This window comes from Buceros rhinoceros, unplaced genomic scaffold (assembly GCF_000710305.1).
Source record: "Buceros rhinoceros silvestris isolate BGI_N320 unplaced genomic scaffold, ASM71030v1 scaffold681, whole genome shotgun sequence".
In the NCBI taxonomy this organism is placed as follows: domain Eukaryota; kingdom Metazoa; phylum Chordata; class Aves; order Bucerotiformes; family Bucerotidae; genus Buceros; species Buceros rhinoceros.
Genome location: NW_010393522.1, coordinates 128,858 through 145,369, shown reverse-complemented (window position 1 = coordinate 145,369; position 16,512 = coordinate 128,858). Strand labels below are relative to the sequence as shown.

The 16,512-nt window shown below is 43.1% G+C and overlaps 1 protein-coding gene across 2 annotated transcripts; it reads left to right on the top strand.

Annotated features, from left to right (window-relative positions):
- The first annotated feature begins 3,833 nt into the window (after positions 1-3,833).
- CNR1 (cannabinoid receptor 1 (brain)) lies at positions 3,834-5,832 on the top strand. Of its 2 annotated transcripts, XM_010144865.1 has the most exons (2): positions 3,891-3,956; positions 4,032-5,539. In XM_010144865.1, the coding sequence occupies exons 1-2, from the start codon at positions 3,891-3,893 to the stop codon at positions 5,310-5,312; spliced, it is 1,347 nt and encodes a 448-aa protein (XP_010143167.1). In that variant the 3' UTR covers positions 5,313-5,539. The 2 variants fall into 2 exon arrangements, with proteins under 2 accessions (XP_010143166.1, XP_010143167.1); XM_010144864.1 differs by having other exon boundaries at positions 3,834-5,832.
- The last annotated feature ends 10,680 nt before the right edge of the window (positions 5,833-16,512 follow it).

Here is a 16,512-nt window from a genome sequence, read left to right as displayed (position 1 = left end):
AAGGTATGAAGCTGAGAGCTTTGGAGACTCAAAGACTCTGTTGGAAAAGCGTGTTCCACAGGGCAGGGAGGCTCTACCTCGCTGCTACCCTGCCCATGAGGGGACCTTGCTGCAGCACATAGCCATCACCCCAGCCCCCTCCAGAGAGAAGGGATCTGTGCGGGGTACCCTTGTTCTCTAGGGAGGCTGTGAGAAGCCACAGAGGCTCCCAGGGTATCCCAGATGGTCGGGGGTCTTGGGCAATATGGATTTGGGTTGCATTGAAGCCAACTGCAAAGAGCTGTGGCCTGGACTCTCCCGATAACAGCAGAACCAAGGGTCCAGTCTTATTTTCACCAGACAGCCATGGAAAACCTCGCTGATCACCTCACTATGTTTCAGTGTGGTAGCTTATACTGGAACAAGCTAGTATCGAAATTAAAATAAACAAAATTCCAGTAAAGTGCAATTCCAGAACAGGCGAAAGGCTGTTTTACTGCAACTTTAATAAAAATCTACTGCTACTTGAATAGGTGCGTGCACACATACTGCTAGAAATTTCCAATTATGATATTCCCAGCAGCAAATAAAAACAAAATTAATGTAAGCTTCATCCCCCAAAGCCTAAACTACACCACTAATGAACTCCCAAGTACTCTCAAAAAAACCTCTTTGCAGAGACAATAAGGTGGAAATTACTGTAGTAATGTCAATGTAAAAATACAAAGGGAAAAAAAATGATTAAAATTCAGAGTAAGACTTGCCTCTCCTGATCCTGTTAACCATGTTGTTAGCATAGCATATGCATGCATAGTGATATTGTCACATAACTCACTGCCACCTTCAAAAGAGCACGCAGGAATTCGTGTTCTTTGATTTGTATTTCAAACAAAGGTAGGGGTTGCACAGCGACTTGCACCTTATTCTGAGGAAGTCTGTACTTAACATGGCTCCAGCAGGGACCAGCCACCTCATAACAATTTGTTTGTCTGTCTAGCAGAAGTGCTCAGTTGCATACAATTTTTGAAGCTTTACTCAAACGTAATCTTCTCGACATGGGGCTGTGGCTTTAATCATTAAAATGGTTGTCTTTCTTCTGTCAGAAATAAGCTGGAATAACAGAGAAAATCACAGCCATCTTTACATATTTATAGAACTACTTGTTTTATTTAGTATTTTTGGGGTTGTTTTCAAATGAATACCATATTCTTCACTTCTGGTTTTAAACTGATGTTACAATGCCAAGTTTAAAGTTGCCAGAATTCACCCAAAGCAGGTTTGTCATTTGTCAGCAGGGTCATCTTTGCAACGTGTGACATCTACAAATTTTACTAGTAACAGCTGTAAAGCACCTTCTGGAAGAAAAGTACCTTATGTATTAGGTTATTGCTGTTCATTTTTCTTGTGTGCTTCAGTGGTGTTTCCCTTCCTCACTGCTCGCACCCTAGAATTAAATACCTTAATATTATCTGTTTGTCTAATAATTATGTTGTTATTTGCTGAGTGTTGGTGTATTTTTCTAGCAGAAATTGGAACTATGAAAATATGCTACTCTCTCTGGGAAACTTAGCAGCCGAACCCAGCTGCAGTGTTATCGTGTGGGAAATATTATCTATACTGGCCTTGTTTTGGTAGCTTTAACCACAACATTCACCACGTGGGGACTAACCCCTTTTATCCAATTATAGTGCTTTAAGAGCTGTGTGCTGTCTGTGTAACAGAGACACTATCCAATCACCATGTAGTTAGTCGAGTGGACAAGAGTCTATAAATTGGGATGTAATGTAAATAATAAACGGGTCTCACTACACACCACATTGGCGTTCAGAGTGATTCGTCCCAGCTCCGGATACGAGCTCCGTTTCGTGTCGCGACAGCTGAGCAAACAATGTCTGCAAAAGCTGACACAGCCAGTATGTGTTGTATGTTAGACCATCCTGGTAAGGGCTGTTTGCACTCATCCTTGTTTGCAGCACTGGAGTTGCAGTGTCTTCTGGAGGTCTAGGTTTATGTATTCCATTTAATGCTCGGTGTCCAGGCCTGCTGAATCAAACGCAAAACTTTAAAGAACTATAGAAAAAGTCTTGAGTGTTCAGATGCTGTCTGTAAGTGCAGTATAAATATCTCATCATCAAATGATCTCTGCTTCTTTTGGAAATGCTCATGATTTTTTCTGGTTTTAAGTATTGATATTATTTTATTGTCTTTTTCTTCTTTTAGTTTTCATGAGGAAACTGAGCTGTGCTACCTCCTGTGTGAGTCTCTTCTTTAGGAGTTGAGCTGATCATTACTCTGAGTTTTGGCAGATAATCTCTTGTGGCCTTTCTGGCAGTTTATTGTCAGTTGTGTAAAGCGAACAGGTTAAGCCACTATAAGCTTATATATGGCATCAGGGATTTCTTGAGTGTCACAAAAAAATTCATCCATTCTAAAAGCATGAAGAAGCTTGGGTTTGCTCCTGTTGATGGTGTAGTAATTGAGATGTCCCATAGCAGATGCAGAATAGCTCTAGCACACTGAAGCAGTGATTCTGGCTCTTATTTATGATCGAACCACTCTTAGCCACTCTGAAGGTGGAAGGGGGCTCTAACGCGGTTGTTCAGTGTGTATTCAAGGCATGTTGTATGGGCAAAGTTATAAAAAGGAGCACCGCATAAGAAGAGCTGTAAGACCTGTAATCTTACCTTACATGTAAGATGTTGATGCATGTAAGATGCTCAAATGCTGATGAGGGAATTGTCCCAAGGGTACCCTGACCAGGAGTTATACCCTGCAATTAATCACCAATCATGAGCAAAAGCTGGGCATGATAGGGCTCAGACCTGGGGATCTTCTGCTGGTTTCCCTGTTTCTGAGGGGTCAGAATATTTTTGAGGGTGTCCTGAGTGGGACAATTTACGTTTCCATGCTCCTCACAGGAGCAGTGACCTCTGGTCCCATTTGCCGGGAGTTTTGTTCAGAGCTGCTCTCTGACCCAAACTTGGTGCCATGTGTTTCTAGGCAAGCATGAACTGCCCCGACTGAGGCTTCTGATCTGTGCAGACTGGATCACTGATGCACTCACTCACTGACTTAGCAGTGCTGGTCACCTTTCCTGAAACTGTGGACAGGGCTGGGTAACAACCTGCCTCCCCCATATAGCCCAAACATCCCAGATACCTTGGTTTGTTTAGCAGAAGGGAGGAATAGAGAAATGAAGCTGTATCCAGATCCCTATATTTGTGGATGAAATACCTTGCTCATAAATTTGCAATAACAAATTCAGGCTATTAGTAGACCTCAGATTGCTGTAACAGGGTTATGGGAACATAGAGGCTTACTGGGTGAACTGTGAAACTTTGAAGTGCATGGCTCTTTCCCCACTACCTCTCTGTTGGCAGGTTTTGAAAATCCTAGGTGCCTTTTGAAACAAAAGCAGTGAAGGTGATGATTCGGTTTAATGCTGCTCCTGCAGTGGCACTTGGTATTACCTAAATGAAACAAGCCCAGGGAATATTGGTCTGCAAGGTACTTTGCAATCAGAAGCCCTGTTCAGATCTAGAGAAAAATACCTTTCTGCTGGAGCAGCTTGGAAGGTTTTGATGAGAAATGAAAATTACTTTCCTGTAGAATAGTCAATTCCCTGTGCCTCTGTTTTCCATGTCACTTCTTAGTGTAAATTCAGTTTTAGTGAAATCCTAGTGATTTCTTTCTGAGTGCTCGACTCACCCCAATTCCTGCAGGTGGCCAAGGCTAGACCTGCACTGAGTACAAGATAAAGGTGGATTTTTTTTGACACAGTTCAACTAAATAGTTTGTGGAGTTTGTCTCCCTGTTTATCTTAATGAAGTCTGATCTTTTCCCCTTCTAGGATTTCCTCTGATGCATTTTTCCCACCCCCAAGTCTCTTTGAAGCCAACAAGACTGGGGTTATGAAGTCAATCCTAGATGGCCTCGCAGATACAACTTTCCGAACAATCACGACAGATCTCCTTTATGTGGGCTCCAACGATATCCAGTACGAAGACATGAAAGGCGACATGGCATCCAAGCTGGGATACTACCCCCAGAAGTTCCCTCTCTCTTCTTTCAGGGGTGATCCTTTCCAAGAAAAAATGACTGCGGGAGATGATCCCCTGTTGAGCATTATTCCCTCAGATCAGGTCAACATCACAGAGTTTTACAACAAGTCCCTGTCCACGTTTAAGGATAATGAGGAGAACATACAGTGTGGGGAGAACTTCATGGATATGGAGTGCTTTATGATCCTGAACCCCAGTCAGCAGCTGGCCATTGCCGTGCTGTCACTCACCTTGGGCACCTTTACTGTCCTAGAGAACCTTCTCGTCCTGTGTGTCATCCTCCACTCCCGCAGCCTCCGGTGCAGGCCGTCCTACCATTTCATCGGCAGCTTGGCTGTGGCTGACCTCCTGGGCAGCGTGATTTTTGTCTACAGTTTTGTGGATTTCCATGTTTTCCACCGGAAGGACAGCCCCAACGTCTTCTTGTTCAAACTGGGTGGAGTTACAGCCTCCTTCACCGCCTCCGTAGGTAGCCTTTTCCTCACGGCAATAGACAGGTACATATCTATACACAGGCCACTAGCTTATAAAAGGATTGTTACCCGACCAAAGGCTGTCGTAGCATTTTGTGTGATGTGGACTATCGCTATTGTGATAGCCGTTCTTCCCCTGCTCGGCTGGAACTGCAAAAAGCTCAATTCTGTTTGTTCGGACATTTTCCCTCTCATTGATGAGACGTACCTGATGTTCTGGATCGGGGTCACCAGCGTCCTCTTGCTGTTCATTGTCTATGCCTACATGTACATACTGTGGAAGGCTCACAGCCACGCTGTTCGCATGATTCAGCGGGGCACACAGAAAAGCATAATCATTCAGTCTACGGAGGATGGTAAGGTACAGATCACTAGGCCTGATCAAACTCGTATGGACATCAGGTTAGCCAAAACCTTGGTCCTTATCCTAGTCGTTTTAATCATATGCTGGGGCCCTCTCCTCGCCATCATGGTGTATGATGTCTTTGGGAAAATGAACAAGCTCATCAAGACTGTCTTCGCCTTCTGTAGCATGCTCTGTTTGCTGAATTCAACAGTGAATCCCATCATCTATGCTCTGAGGAGCAAGGACTTGCGACACGCCTTCCGCAGCATGTTCCCCACCTGCGAAGGAACCGCACAGCCCCTCGATAACAGCATGGAGTCTGACTGCCAGCACAAACACGCCAACAACGCGGGGAACGTGCACAGGGCTGCTGAGAGCTGCATTAAGAGCACAGTTAAGATTGCCAAAGTTACCATGTCTGTCTCCACAGACACAACTGCCGAAGCGTTGTAAGTCAGAGACTTCTCAGCATTTTGAGAAAAGGAGTTAGTTTAAAAAAAAAAAATATCAACAACAGAGAAAACCAAACCTGTGGCTTAACGTGTTTGTACCCTCCTGTATTATTTTTTTGGTTTGTCATTGTAAGCTGAGAAATTACTGTGTTAAGAGCATTACCATCATCCAGTTCTTCAGGTTTTACAATTAGGGATTCAAGCTAAATTTTCAGAAGTTTTTTTCTCAAAAAGTGTTTACTAAATAATAGTAAGTTTCCTGAAAGAGCACAGAGAAAATACCAGGCTAGCAATGGTTCCTTTTGGGGGTATGAAGAAAAATTGTGAAACCTAATTGAAAACTAATGCATCCTAAACCAATACCATCGAATAAGAAAAAAAAGCCTTGTAATCATGCTGTTCATTTCCATGTGAAGTGTATTTCATGTCTGTAAGTAATAGGAGCTTTTGAGTTTTTTCCAAAAGCGGCAGTGCTGAGTTTTAGAGGTTTTGTAAAATGTGTCGTGTCCCGTGAATTGTATGCTGTTTTATTATGTGTTATTGATATTTGTCCGATTAAACAAAGTGATAAGGTAGACTTCTGTGGAAATAATGTGAAATGTGATATGTAAATCCCATTGAAAACACTTACTGTATTTGAAGAATTCCTATGAGCTGCTTTGGAAATTTTACACTTTTTGTGGTCTTCTGTGGACTTAGAGGAGAGGTTTTGTGTTCTTTTACTAAAATTATTTCCTCACTACCTTTTACTTTCACATGCATATGAGAGTAACAGCAACAAAGGAATAGAGGAGGCGTGTAAGAGAGGAATGCCCTGGTTCAGACTTCGAAATACCACTGCGTTTATACAGAAGGATGTTTATGGTTGTACCGACAATGGCCCTGCTCTTGGGTGTTGCATGAATACGAACTCTAAAAAGTGAAGGTCACGAATTTTGGCTCATTTTAACAGGGCAGCTGGTTTTAAGCCACGTGCTGGTGCTGGACCACTGAAGACAGCATGTGTCAGACTCAAAGTGCGATGTTATCACTGTGCAGTCAACGTATACTTGAAGTGTGTCGCGTTCCTGTATCCCAGGTTTAAGTAGATTCAGAGCCTGAGATGCCAAACTCCTGTCTTCACTAGAAGAGAAGGAAATATTGTCAGACATTTTCTTACTGTGTGAGCGTGTATATAAATAAATAAATATCTATGTGTGTGTACGTGTGTGTGCGTGTGTGTAAGTATACTAATCGGTGTGTGTCATGGTAGCATAACTAAGATAGGACACTATGACCAAATGTAAACTGTATTTCTTGTTGCACGCTTTGCACACAAACTCTGTTTCTAAAATTGAGTTCTTCCAACTGGTAACTGATGAAAGCACCATATTAAGAACATCCCAAACCACTCTGAAAGGTCTATCCGTGTGTAGAGAAAGCAACCTTTAAGTTGCACTTGAGAATAAGGGGAAACAAGAGGCATGAGCCCGCGCTGACAACTTGCAGTGGCTGTCGGTGCTGCTAAAAACTGAGAAAGCCAGAAATAAATGGTGATTTGTTTTAAGGCTGTCAGTATTCAAATCTGATTGCTTGAAATGAGGTTGATCTCACTGTGAAACTGGGATACAGCTGACAAGGTTTAACGCTATAGCTTCGAGGAAGAATTTATTGAAGGAAAATGGTGACACTGTTTCATGGTGGGATTGTTTCTGAAGCCTGTGACTTTCACAAGGAGCATGTTACCAGATAGTCTTTGAGGCATGGGTATTCTGTAATTCTGTTCTGAATCAGAAGGTCTGGGGTCCTCTTCTCTGCTGCCTTGCTTTTTTGGACCACTTCTTCACCCTTCTGGCTGATTCCTGCCAAAATAGCTGCAAAGGAGGCTTAGCTGCCTGCCACCTGCCTCAAGAGGAGTGACTGTGGCACTGGGAGAGTAGAGCCAAACCTGGGCTGCCCTAACGACTGTCCTTGGGATTATAGAGAGCGGGGGGGAGACGGGAGCCCTAGGTCCCTGGCTACTGTGGTGTCCCCACGGCACTTCCGATACCTCAGTGCAGGCCAGAGCAGCTGGTAGCTCAAACGGCACAGCCACTTTCAGCCAGTGGCTCTGTGGGGACATAAGTGGTGCAAAGTGCAGGTTTGCTGAGGATCTCATCATGCGAGGTGCTGAGCAGCAGCTGGAAGACACAGGGGAGCTTTTCTCCTTTGTCCCCTCCGCTGACACTTACCTGACTGGTAGGACAGGGCACCACGCTCTCAAGGGGGCTGTGGCAGTCAGCCAAAACCAGAGGATGTGAAAGTCCTCCTGAAAGATCTTTCTCATATCTAGGTCTAGTCCATCCTAAAGCAGTCCTCTTGGAGAAGGAGGGGAAAGCCCACTTGAAGTGCAAAGGTGTTTTAAGAGCCATTATTGAAACTGTCTTCTTGTGAATGAAAATCAAACTTTGTGGACTCTAGTTGTGCATTCAAGTTCTAAATTTTACATTATAAATTATGGGACAATGGGGCTGACTTGGCACTTAACTTGGTGCTTACTGATATAATAAGAAATAGCATCCTGTGAAATGTTACTGTCTACCATCATATCTTCATTTGCATAATGAGTTTTTCTAAAGCTCTGAGAACTGTGTCGGTTCACTTAGAACCATATATTAAAGAGGTGGCAACAATTTCCCGACGTGTTGCACACTAGGCAGAACTGCTTAGTGAATCTGCAGAATCTGCTGCCATTCCAAGATAAGCTGTACTTAAATTTCTGCTTTATGTATTCCTAATTTACAGTTGCCTACCTTCACCTGGTGATAGCACAGCCAAATGATACTGTGTTCCATGTCCACCCACACCGATAGCATCAACTAACCAGCGGTAGTTGCAGTTACGTATACGTACCAACTCCTGGTGTTGCGTATCTACTAAGACCATCTACATCACATGCGTGCAGAGTTAGATTCTCAACAGTCTAATTGTATATTTGTATAATATAATCTCAGTGCTGTGCAATCACTAACCACATCTTCTTGCACTGGCCTTTGGATGAAAATTTTCGTGTGTCTATTGTGAGAGAGATGGCACATTTTACCTGCTGTTATTGAGCTGAATGTATGTAAATAGGTGAAAAATAAAACATCACGTGTACAAGCAGTGGCCGAAGAAGTCTGTAATTGTAGACTTGGACAATTGTTGAAGTTGCTGTGACATCTCAAATACTACCTTTGAATAAACTGTTTACAGGGTCTCTTGGGATGCTGTTCCATAGTAAAAGGAAAACCTTTCCTTGTGATAACATGAGGTAAATAAATTGGATTAACTGAGCTTTTTATTTCCAGTGTTTCAAAGTGCAGAACATAACTCTTTATTGTCTGTAAATCTAACATTATTACTTCCTCTTAGAAGAATATTGTATCATTAGATGTTTGTTTGAGCTGGTTACATACTTGCAACTGCTGCAATATTTTTCATTAGCAACCTGTATAATAGTTTGTACACAAGTACTGTTCAGATTGTCATGAAAAGTAGCTTTGACATTTACCTACCCGTAGCAGAATAGTATTTCTGTAAGATTTCCAGTGTATTCCTACCATATCATATTTTATTTCTATGATGTAATTAAACTGTTATTTATTCAAGGAGAAAAAGTATTCCTCTATTTTTTTGTTTTCCAAATTTTGAGATAACTGAGGAAGCCACGTGATGATGCTGCCTCATCCCACAATCTGGTGCTCTACGTTTTGTTTATAAGTTTGTCTGTCATATTCTGAAACAATTGCTTAAACAACTTGACAACTGGTTGTCAAGCTCTGTGAGTTTTAATTGTGCATTGATATGTTTGAAGGAGGGGGTAGATTATCATCTTTTATATTTGCGTATTCAGTACTATGGAGATACGAGAGAAATTACGTAGTTAAAATTGAATCTCCTGTTTCATTATGTAGGCTGTTTCCCCTTTCCTCTGTATTAGCCAAGATGCAATAAATCTTTTTGCCTTCTCAGATGCATATGCTTGCACAGGTCTGTCCCATTAAGACAAATCCTTATACTTCAGAAAAACAAAACGTAAAAGAACAGAAAAAAAGAATACAAACTGAAGTAGTGCTGCCAACAGCAACAACGACCTAAATTAGTTACTGGTGGTTGAAAATGTAAATAAAGACTTGAGACAAACATAAAGTTGGTCTAGTTTTGGCCAGTGCCAGAGTTAGGGGTGTAGGAGAGGGGCTGATGAAGTGGTCCAGCAGCGATGCACAAAAGCTGTTCGGAGCAAGCTCAGACATGCCAGTGCCTACGGGGCGCGCTAAAGTGCTCCCACTCCTGCTCATCCACAACGGAAAGGAAGGGTTGAAGAAATGCATAATCTCTTTGTGATCCCACACGCCCCATCCAAAGCCCACTAAGTGCTGTAGAAAGGTCCCCGCCCATTTCAAGGATCAGTTTTCCATAAGACTTAGAGTCTCAGATTCATGTTACTTGGGCCATTTTCCTTCTTAATATTCATGGTCTGAAAATAGTAGAGGTGCTCAGGAGATGAAGTGAGTGTGTCCTGGAGCCTTGAATCGTGGTTGTGACACAATATATATATTTTTAAAAATAGGTCACTGATGAATTGAGAAAGTCTTGGGAAAACGAAAGCAACTAGTAATGAAATATTCACTCTTAATCTTTAAGTGCATACTGCATTTTAAAAAAGAAGTCTGAATATTTGTGCTGATATAGCTGTCATTTCCAAAGCAGCCAGGAGACAATTCCACTGTAGTTGCCTGCTCACTAGAGGGGCTCTACTGCCACAAATCGACACTTCCTCTTGATGGTAACACCTAAGTCTGTTCTAAACAACAAAAGAGAAAATAACGATGGTGTTACAAGCAAATGCTTTCCCACACTATACCAGCTCAGGAAGCGTGCGAGGAAATACACTGTCATTGTTTCAGCCTTTCACATTAACATCTAGTATTATTTCTGATCTACTGACAGTTGTTTTAAGAAGTCACAATATCATCATGCATGCACATCATCAATAAAACATCTGGATTTTGTTGTTTTAAAAAAAATCTTTTGTCTTCACTGAGTGCCCAGGTTTGGCTTGATATAAAAATTAAATCATAGTATCTGGGAACAGCTTATAAAAGAAGAAAAACAATTTGCCTGTGTTGTGCCTATGTGAAAGCATAGAGGTGGGGGTGGGGGTGTTATTTGACAGTTTAGGATACATGTCTTCCTCTGTTCTGCCTTTGTCCACTGGTCTTAGGTAATGGATATAAAGAGTATCAGGAGAGTTTTCTTTAAATAGCAATGCAAGGTATGAAACACATGATTGCCTTTAACAGGGCTCCTTAATTTCAATGATCATCTAATACTAATCTTTAAAATTCAGTTAGAAGAGAGAGAGATAATAAGCCCGAGGTAATCTTAGTGACTAGGTATGACATGCCCTGGTATTGCTTTCCAATAAATCATCCTTGGTATCAGAGCAGCACTCAGTTTAATGTTAACGGATATTAAGGTATGGAATCAATAAAGTCACTGAATTTTTTCCTGACTTCAGCAGAAATGGTCTTATCCCAGATTTTCAAACTACGAGTTTGCATTTGGAAAGAGATTTTATATTCCATTGTATTTACGTTTTCACTGACATTAAAACAAAGATGAGACAGAATAAATAACAGCCTCTATATTCATTGGGTTGGATTTTTTTTTTTTTACCTTCAAAATAATCTATTTTAAATTCTGGTGGGTCAATGCAGAATCGTAAAGTCTGGCAGGAGTTCAATGGACTTGTCATGGGAGTGAAGCAATTTATTTATCTATATGTGTGCAGATGGGGTAAAGAACATCATGAACAAAACTGCTCTCGCAGTAATGCTGACAGAGTTGCTTTCTGACCACTCACACTGATCCCACTTTGACGCTGCTTTCTCTCCCTCTCTCCATATATATGCATGTATGTGTGTGCATGGTGAAAACAGGCTATACACATATTCAAAAATCCTTCTCCTAAATCATGAAGTGTCTCCACATGTAAATAATAATGATAATGATAATAATAATAATAATAATGTGAAACAACTTCACAGCCAGTGAATTCACAAAGGGGAAAACACTGCCATTTATAAGCAGAACTAGATGGATCAAGGCCTGCCACCACTATATTTTTTTCCCCACAGATCTTCCTGAAAGTCTCTTCAGGGCCCAGCACCACAGGGATACTCCCCTTTTCACCCAGCTGACAAGAAGGAGAAGGGAGGGGAGCTGGCAATGCCCCAGTTCTTGTTTGCAGCAGGCTGTTCCCGGAGCCACTGTGTGTGTAATGCTGTGAGGGTCTCTGGGTGCTCCCTCCTCCACAGTGTCCCTGTCCTACAGGGCAGGGCTTGGTGGTTGCTGTAACCTGTCCAAGAGCAGAAACCTAATCAAGAGGGATGGAGAATAATCGACTCTGGTTGCAGCTTTGAAAGGAAAGGATTTAAGATATAGCAGGGTAATGATGCAGACCTGCTATGCGTCATTTCTTAGTTACGGAACAAGGATTACAGGTATCATTTTAATAGAGGAACGCAGGGAATTATACAGTCTGTGGATCAATCCAGTAAACACTCCTCCCAAACCTTCACAAGAGTAATAATAAATCCTGTAAGGCCTTTCATCAGCAGCCCGGGAAAAAAAAAACAGTCATTGTCTCTGCAATGCTTAACTTGTAACCTAATTCAAAGTCATTTTTAAATTATACACCTACCTGCTACAAATGCAGTCTGAGTAGGCAAAATTAATAACAGGCATGCTCAGTAAATCCAAGGTTTAAAGCTTTAGCTAGAATGTTAATGTCTAAATTGAGTAATACTATCAGTCATGAGAATTACATTATCTGCCTCCTTATCTTTTCCTATTTATTTGAGGGTTTTTATTTATTCTTGCTATAGCACCAGCAAAAGCTGACAGCTCTGGCAGAGGGAAGGACCAGTGGCGTTGCTGACTTGCCCGCAGCAGCAGGCCCAGTGTGGCCGATTGCTGTGGAATGCTGGTCTGGACAAGGAGGTGAAGAGAGAGGATTTGCCACTTCATAGCAAACTAGTAGGATATGAGAAAAGAGCAAAGCCTTCAGGGGAGCACCTCCTTCCCCAGGCATATCCTGCATACCCTTAGAGCTTGGAAGGTGCTGGGTGGACAGTGCCACAGGGGGAGGAAAGCTTCAGGTTCAAACTCCCCCCTCCCTCCTTGGCAGCTGATGATGGGCTCCTTCGCAGGGACGTGGCCAAAATTGTCACACCCAAGGGCTAGTGCCCTTGGCGAGGCACTTGCAAAGGCACCTGGCTTCTTCCTGCCTGTGCTTCATCAGTGTGAATTGTGCATAACTTGAACTTCTGCTTTTTCACCCCAAATTGTTCTTTAAGAGAAGTTTCCACTTTCAGCTTTGGTGTTCCTCACTCAGGATCCTGTTCCTGACCAAAATGTGGCTATGTGCAGATGCTGTAAACCCCACAGGTCTACAGTCCTTATAGACAGATTACAGGAATTGTAGCTTAACAGAAAAATGTCATAAAAGACTCAAAAAGGACCACATTGTACACCTACCAATTGGGCAAGTTGAGACCTACAAGTTGTCTCACTCGATGGCAATGCAGGCAGTGGTTATACCTGGTGCTGGAAAGGACCACTCCTATAGCGACCAACAGCTGACCTAAACAGGTATCTAAGCCGAGACCTTTTGAGTTCTCTCATTCAAGACAATCAGCCCTGATTTGAATTGAGAGTGTCCATAATTTTGTTTCTTTTTAATCCCATTTCAATCCCACCACTGGGCCCTCAGATGCTTTATTATTGCAGACATGGTAAAGCTACTGGCTATCATAAGAAAGGATAGAGGGGGGCTTCAAACCCTCCGCTGCTCTGTTCTTACGCTCTTGTTCTTTGCCCTTTCTTGCTGATTACACAAGGTTTTTACACAGCTGTTTGGGATCTAATCTTAGCAGCTGTGTCAGCTGGCCCCTGCTGAGGCTTAAATCCTTCTGCTGACTATGAAAGTCTAGAGTGAAGTCTCAAAAAAGTACGGGACGCTTGACATCTAGAGAGCAGGGTGTGGAGGTGGGAATGAATAGGAAAGTATTTCTTACAGGAAAGTGAACAATGACAAAGCATGAGAAAACGGATTGGTGTACATTTTCTGTGGTCCCTTGCCCTCTGGTGGTTTGTTCCTTCTTCTCTGTATGCCACCTCCTCCATAGTGCCAACACAAGTGCTTGCATGGCTGCCTGGTGAGTCAGATCCACCTGAACTGATCCAGCTAAAAAATAACATTATTTTTCTTTTTTTGGACAGGTTATGCCTGCCAGATCATTTCTAGGCTGCATGACCTGGGTTTCAGAGCTGGGAACCAGTGCAGGATATGTCACACAGGCAACTCAACAGCTCTATCAAACTAGGTTCCTGCTGTGACAAGTTTGTAATGGGAATTTCAGGGTCTTGTGGTTCGTTATCAGAACAGTCTAAAAGTGTTCTGCATTTCCAAACAGAAGTGCTGAGGGTAACTTGTGTTTCAGAGCCCATTGAAGCAACAAAACTGCCAGGGCTGCAACTGTGTCCTTCGAAGGCAAAGTCTTCACCAAAGCTATGAAAACTCTCCACTGAGAAGGGGGTCTTTGCTGGTATGAATAAACTGGGTTTTTTAACAACAAAGGTAAACTTTGTGTTGGAAAATTCCCTTTGTCTTTTCCATCTCTGGAAAGAATCTGATGCTTCTGTTGAGTCTTTGGAAATGCCCATGCTCAGGTGAACAGGTAGAAAATGCGAATCATCTCTCCAGCTGCCCGTGGCTGACTTGCCGTGGGCGCACCTCGCTCTGGGCATGCTATGGAGTATGCCTCTCTACACTGGTAAGTGAACTCCCAGGGTAGGCAGGGCGAGCTTGGTGCTGCAGCGGCCCTTGTATTGCAGTGTGAGCATCCCTTGGCACACGTGCTCATCACTTCTGTGGCAAACTCCTCTCGCTGCCTGCTTCATCTTGCTCCTCTCTGTACTGCTGTATCTTTTTCTGTGTTACTACTGGGAATCGAAGTGGTAAGTTACTGGGAACTGAAGCAGTTAGTTTCTCGTCACTGCAGTGAGATACAGAGATGCTTTGCAGAAGTAGCTACTGACTAATTGGTAGGCAATCATGGAAGCGAACTGCGCCTCAGGTGCATCCGTGGCACTCAAGCAGGACAACCACTACAACCTCTTCAGCAGCGTGAGCACTCGGTGCCTTTTTGCCTCTCAAATTTTATTTGAATCCTACCAATGACAACATGAGCACTTGGGAACTGTTCACTCTTAGAAAAAACAAGTCAAACTTTGATTTTACAGGCCTGTGTTGTTAAAAAAAGAAACTGTCTAGTTCTGTATAAAAAAAATCAATCTTCTCTAGAGACAGGGTTGGTAAATCAGGAGAAGCTGCTGTAAATGAGATGAGCTCTACGACATTCACAAGCAGAGCAACAGAAGCTAGTCATACATCAGTCAGTCACACTGCTGAGCTGTGGACGTGTTTACTCTACAAAAGTAATTGCAACCATCTCCTTTCATGGGAGGGCAAAGTATCCCACATTTTCCCTGGGGGGCAAAGATGCACGCAGGAAGCCAGTAGTCATCATCATCCCTGGCAGTATACTGTACCTCTGCCCACTCTAATGTATATGTGTGCTTGGTGTACCCATAAGCCATCCTATCCGAAACTGGGGCCCAGTCAAGCCAGACATTACCAGTAATGTGTAAGCTCTCTGGCCAAAGAGGAGCAGACTCATAATATTCTCCTTTGCAAGTCACTGAGTTAATGGCCTATTTTTACATATATTGCTGTTACACCTGGCAATTCATGGTAATAGAAGCTTGACGTATTAGCAACAGCACACTAAAAGCAAACAAACAAACAAAATCCAGCTTATATCAAGCCTTTCCTGTGAGGGAAAAAACCAGCAATGCATATGTCAACAGCTGTATTATTAGGGTGGTATTTAGTCTGCAGCTAAAAGGCCACACAAGCCTTTAGTTCTAACTGCTAACTCAGGTCTCCTCAAGAGACTTTACTGGGATTTAAAGGGTAAGTATTCTGGAAAGGTCTGCAGAGGAGAGAGCAGCCCTCTTAATGCTGTCTCTTCAGGACATTATTCTTTCCATTTGTATAGAGACAATTGCTCCAGCTAACCTGCCTGTCCTGTACCCTAGGCAACCTGACAAATTAAAACTAACTGCCTAATCCATCAAACAAATGGCTTGCCCTGGCTCCATCAAAAGTAAATAAATAGCTATGCCCCCTCCCTGAAAAATAAAACGTTTCAACATCACGGAAAGCTTCTTCCCTGCCTCATCTTTCCCTCTCCACATGCCCAATGGGAGAACCTCACATCATGGCCACGAGGTCTGCAGAAGACAAAGACCTAAGGACTACCCATTAGCACAGGTATTTTCTCTCTAGTACATCCATTAGTTCAGGGGTCCAGGGGAGACTTGGCAGTAACACAGCAAACCACATCTCGACCCCACTGGTAGAGCTCCAAGATAAATACCAAAACTTGAGGCTGATGGCTTGTCAGCCAGGGGACAGGTCTTGCAGAGCACTCAGCATCACCTCTTCCTTCCCCGCTGCCTTCAGTAAAACACGAACTTTTCCAGTGCTCCTCACATGACCTAACTTTGCTTTGGAAGTGTGAATGTATTTACTGATTTCCTGGCTGGGGATGTGTGCTTGGAGCCTGCTAATGAAGCTCGAAGAGAAAAGCTGAAGCACTTTCTTGATGCTGGCTGGCATAAGTGGAGGGAAACTGCCTGGCTGGCACCATCTCCATCCTTGCATGCGTGCTAGAAGCATGAAATACTTCTACAGCAAGGATCAGGCATAGGGCTGGAGCTGTGCCTCCCCTGCACAGGCAACTCCGCCTGATCCCTTCCCTGTCCTAAACTGCCACGAGCCGTAAGCAGATCTAAATCCCACCATATGCCAACTTTAGGCTCCCTAAGCCTCATTAATTCAGCATGGATTGGCAGCATCTAATATCTAAAGGTGCTTACAATCCTTAGCAACCACCATTAGCACCTCCATTCTGGACCATAAAGGTTTATACGGAACTAAATAGGAGCTCTGAGGTGTCACTCTGGTCCTGGTCTGAATAGATGGGCAAGGGATGGCTGTCTCAGTCATCTACACTTTGCCTTAGACTCAAGCCACGTCTAACCTCTTGCAGCAGCAGCTCTGGGTTCAG

Coding starts and splice junctions, on each gene's coding strand:
- CNR1 (XM_010144864.1), top strand. CDS start 3,891: ATGAAGTCAATCCTAGATGGCCTCGCAGATACAACTTTCCGAACAATC.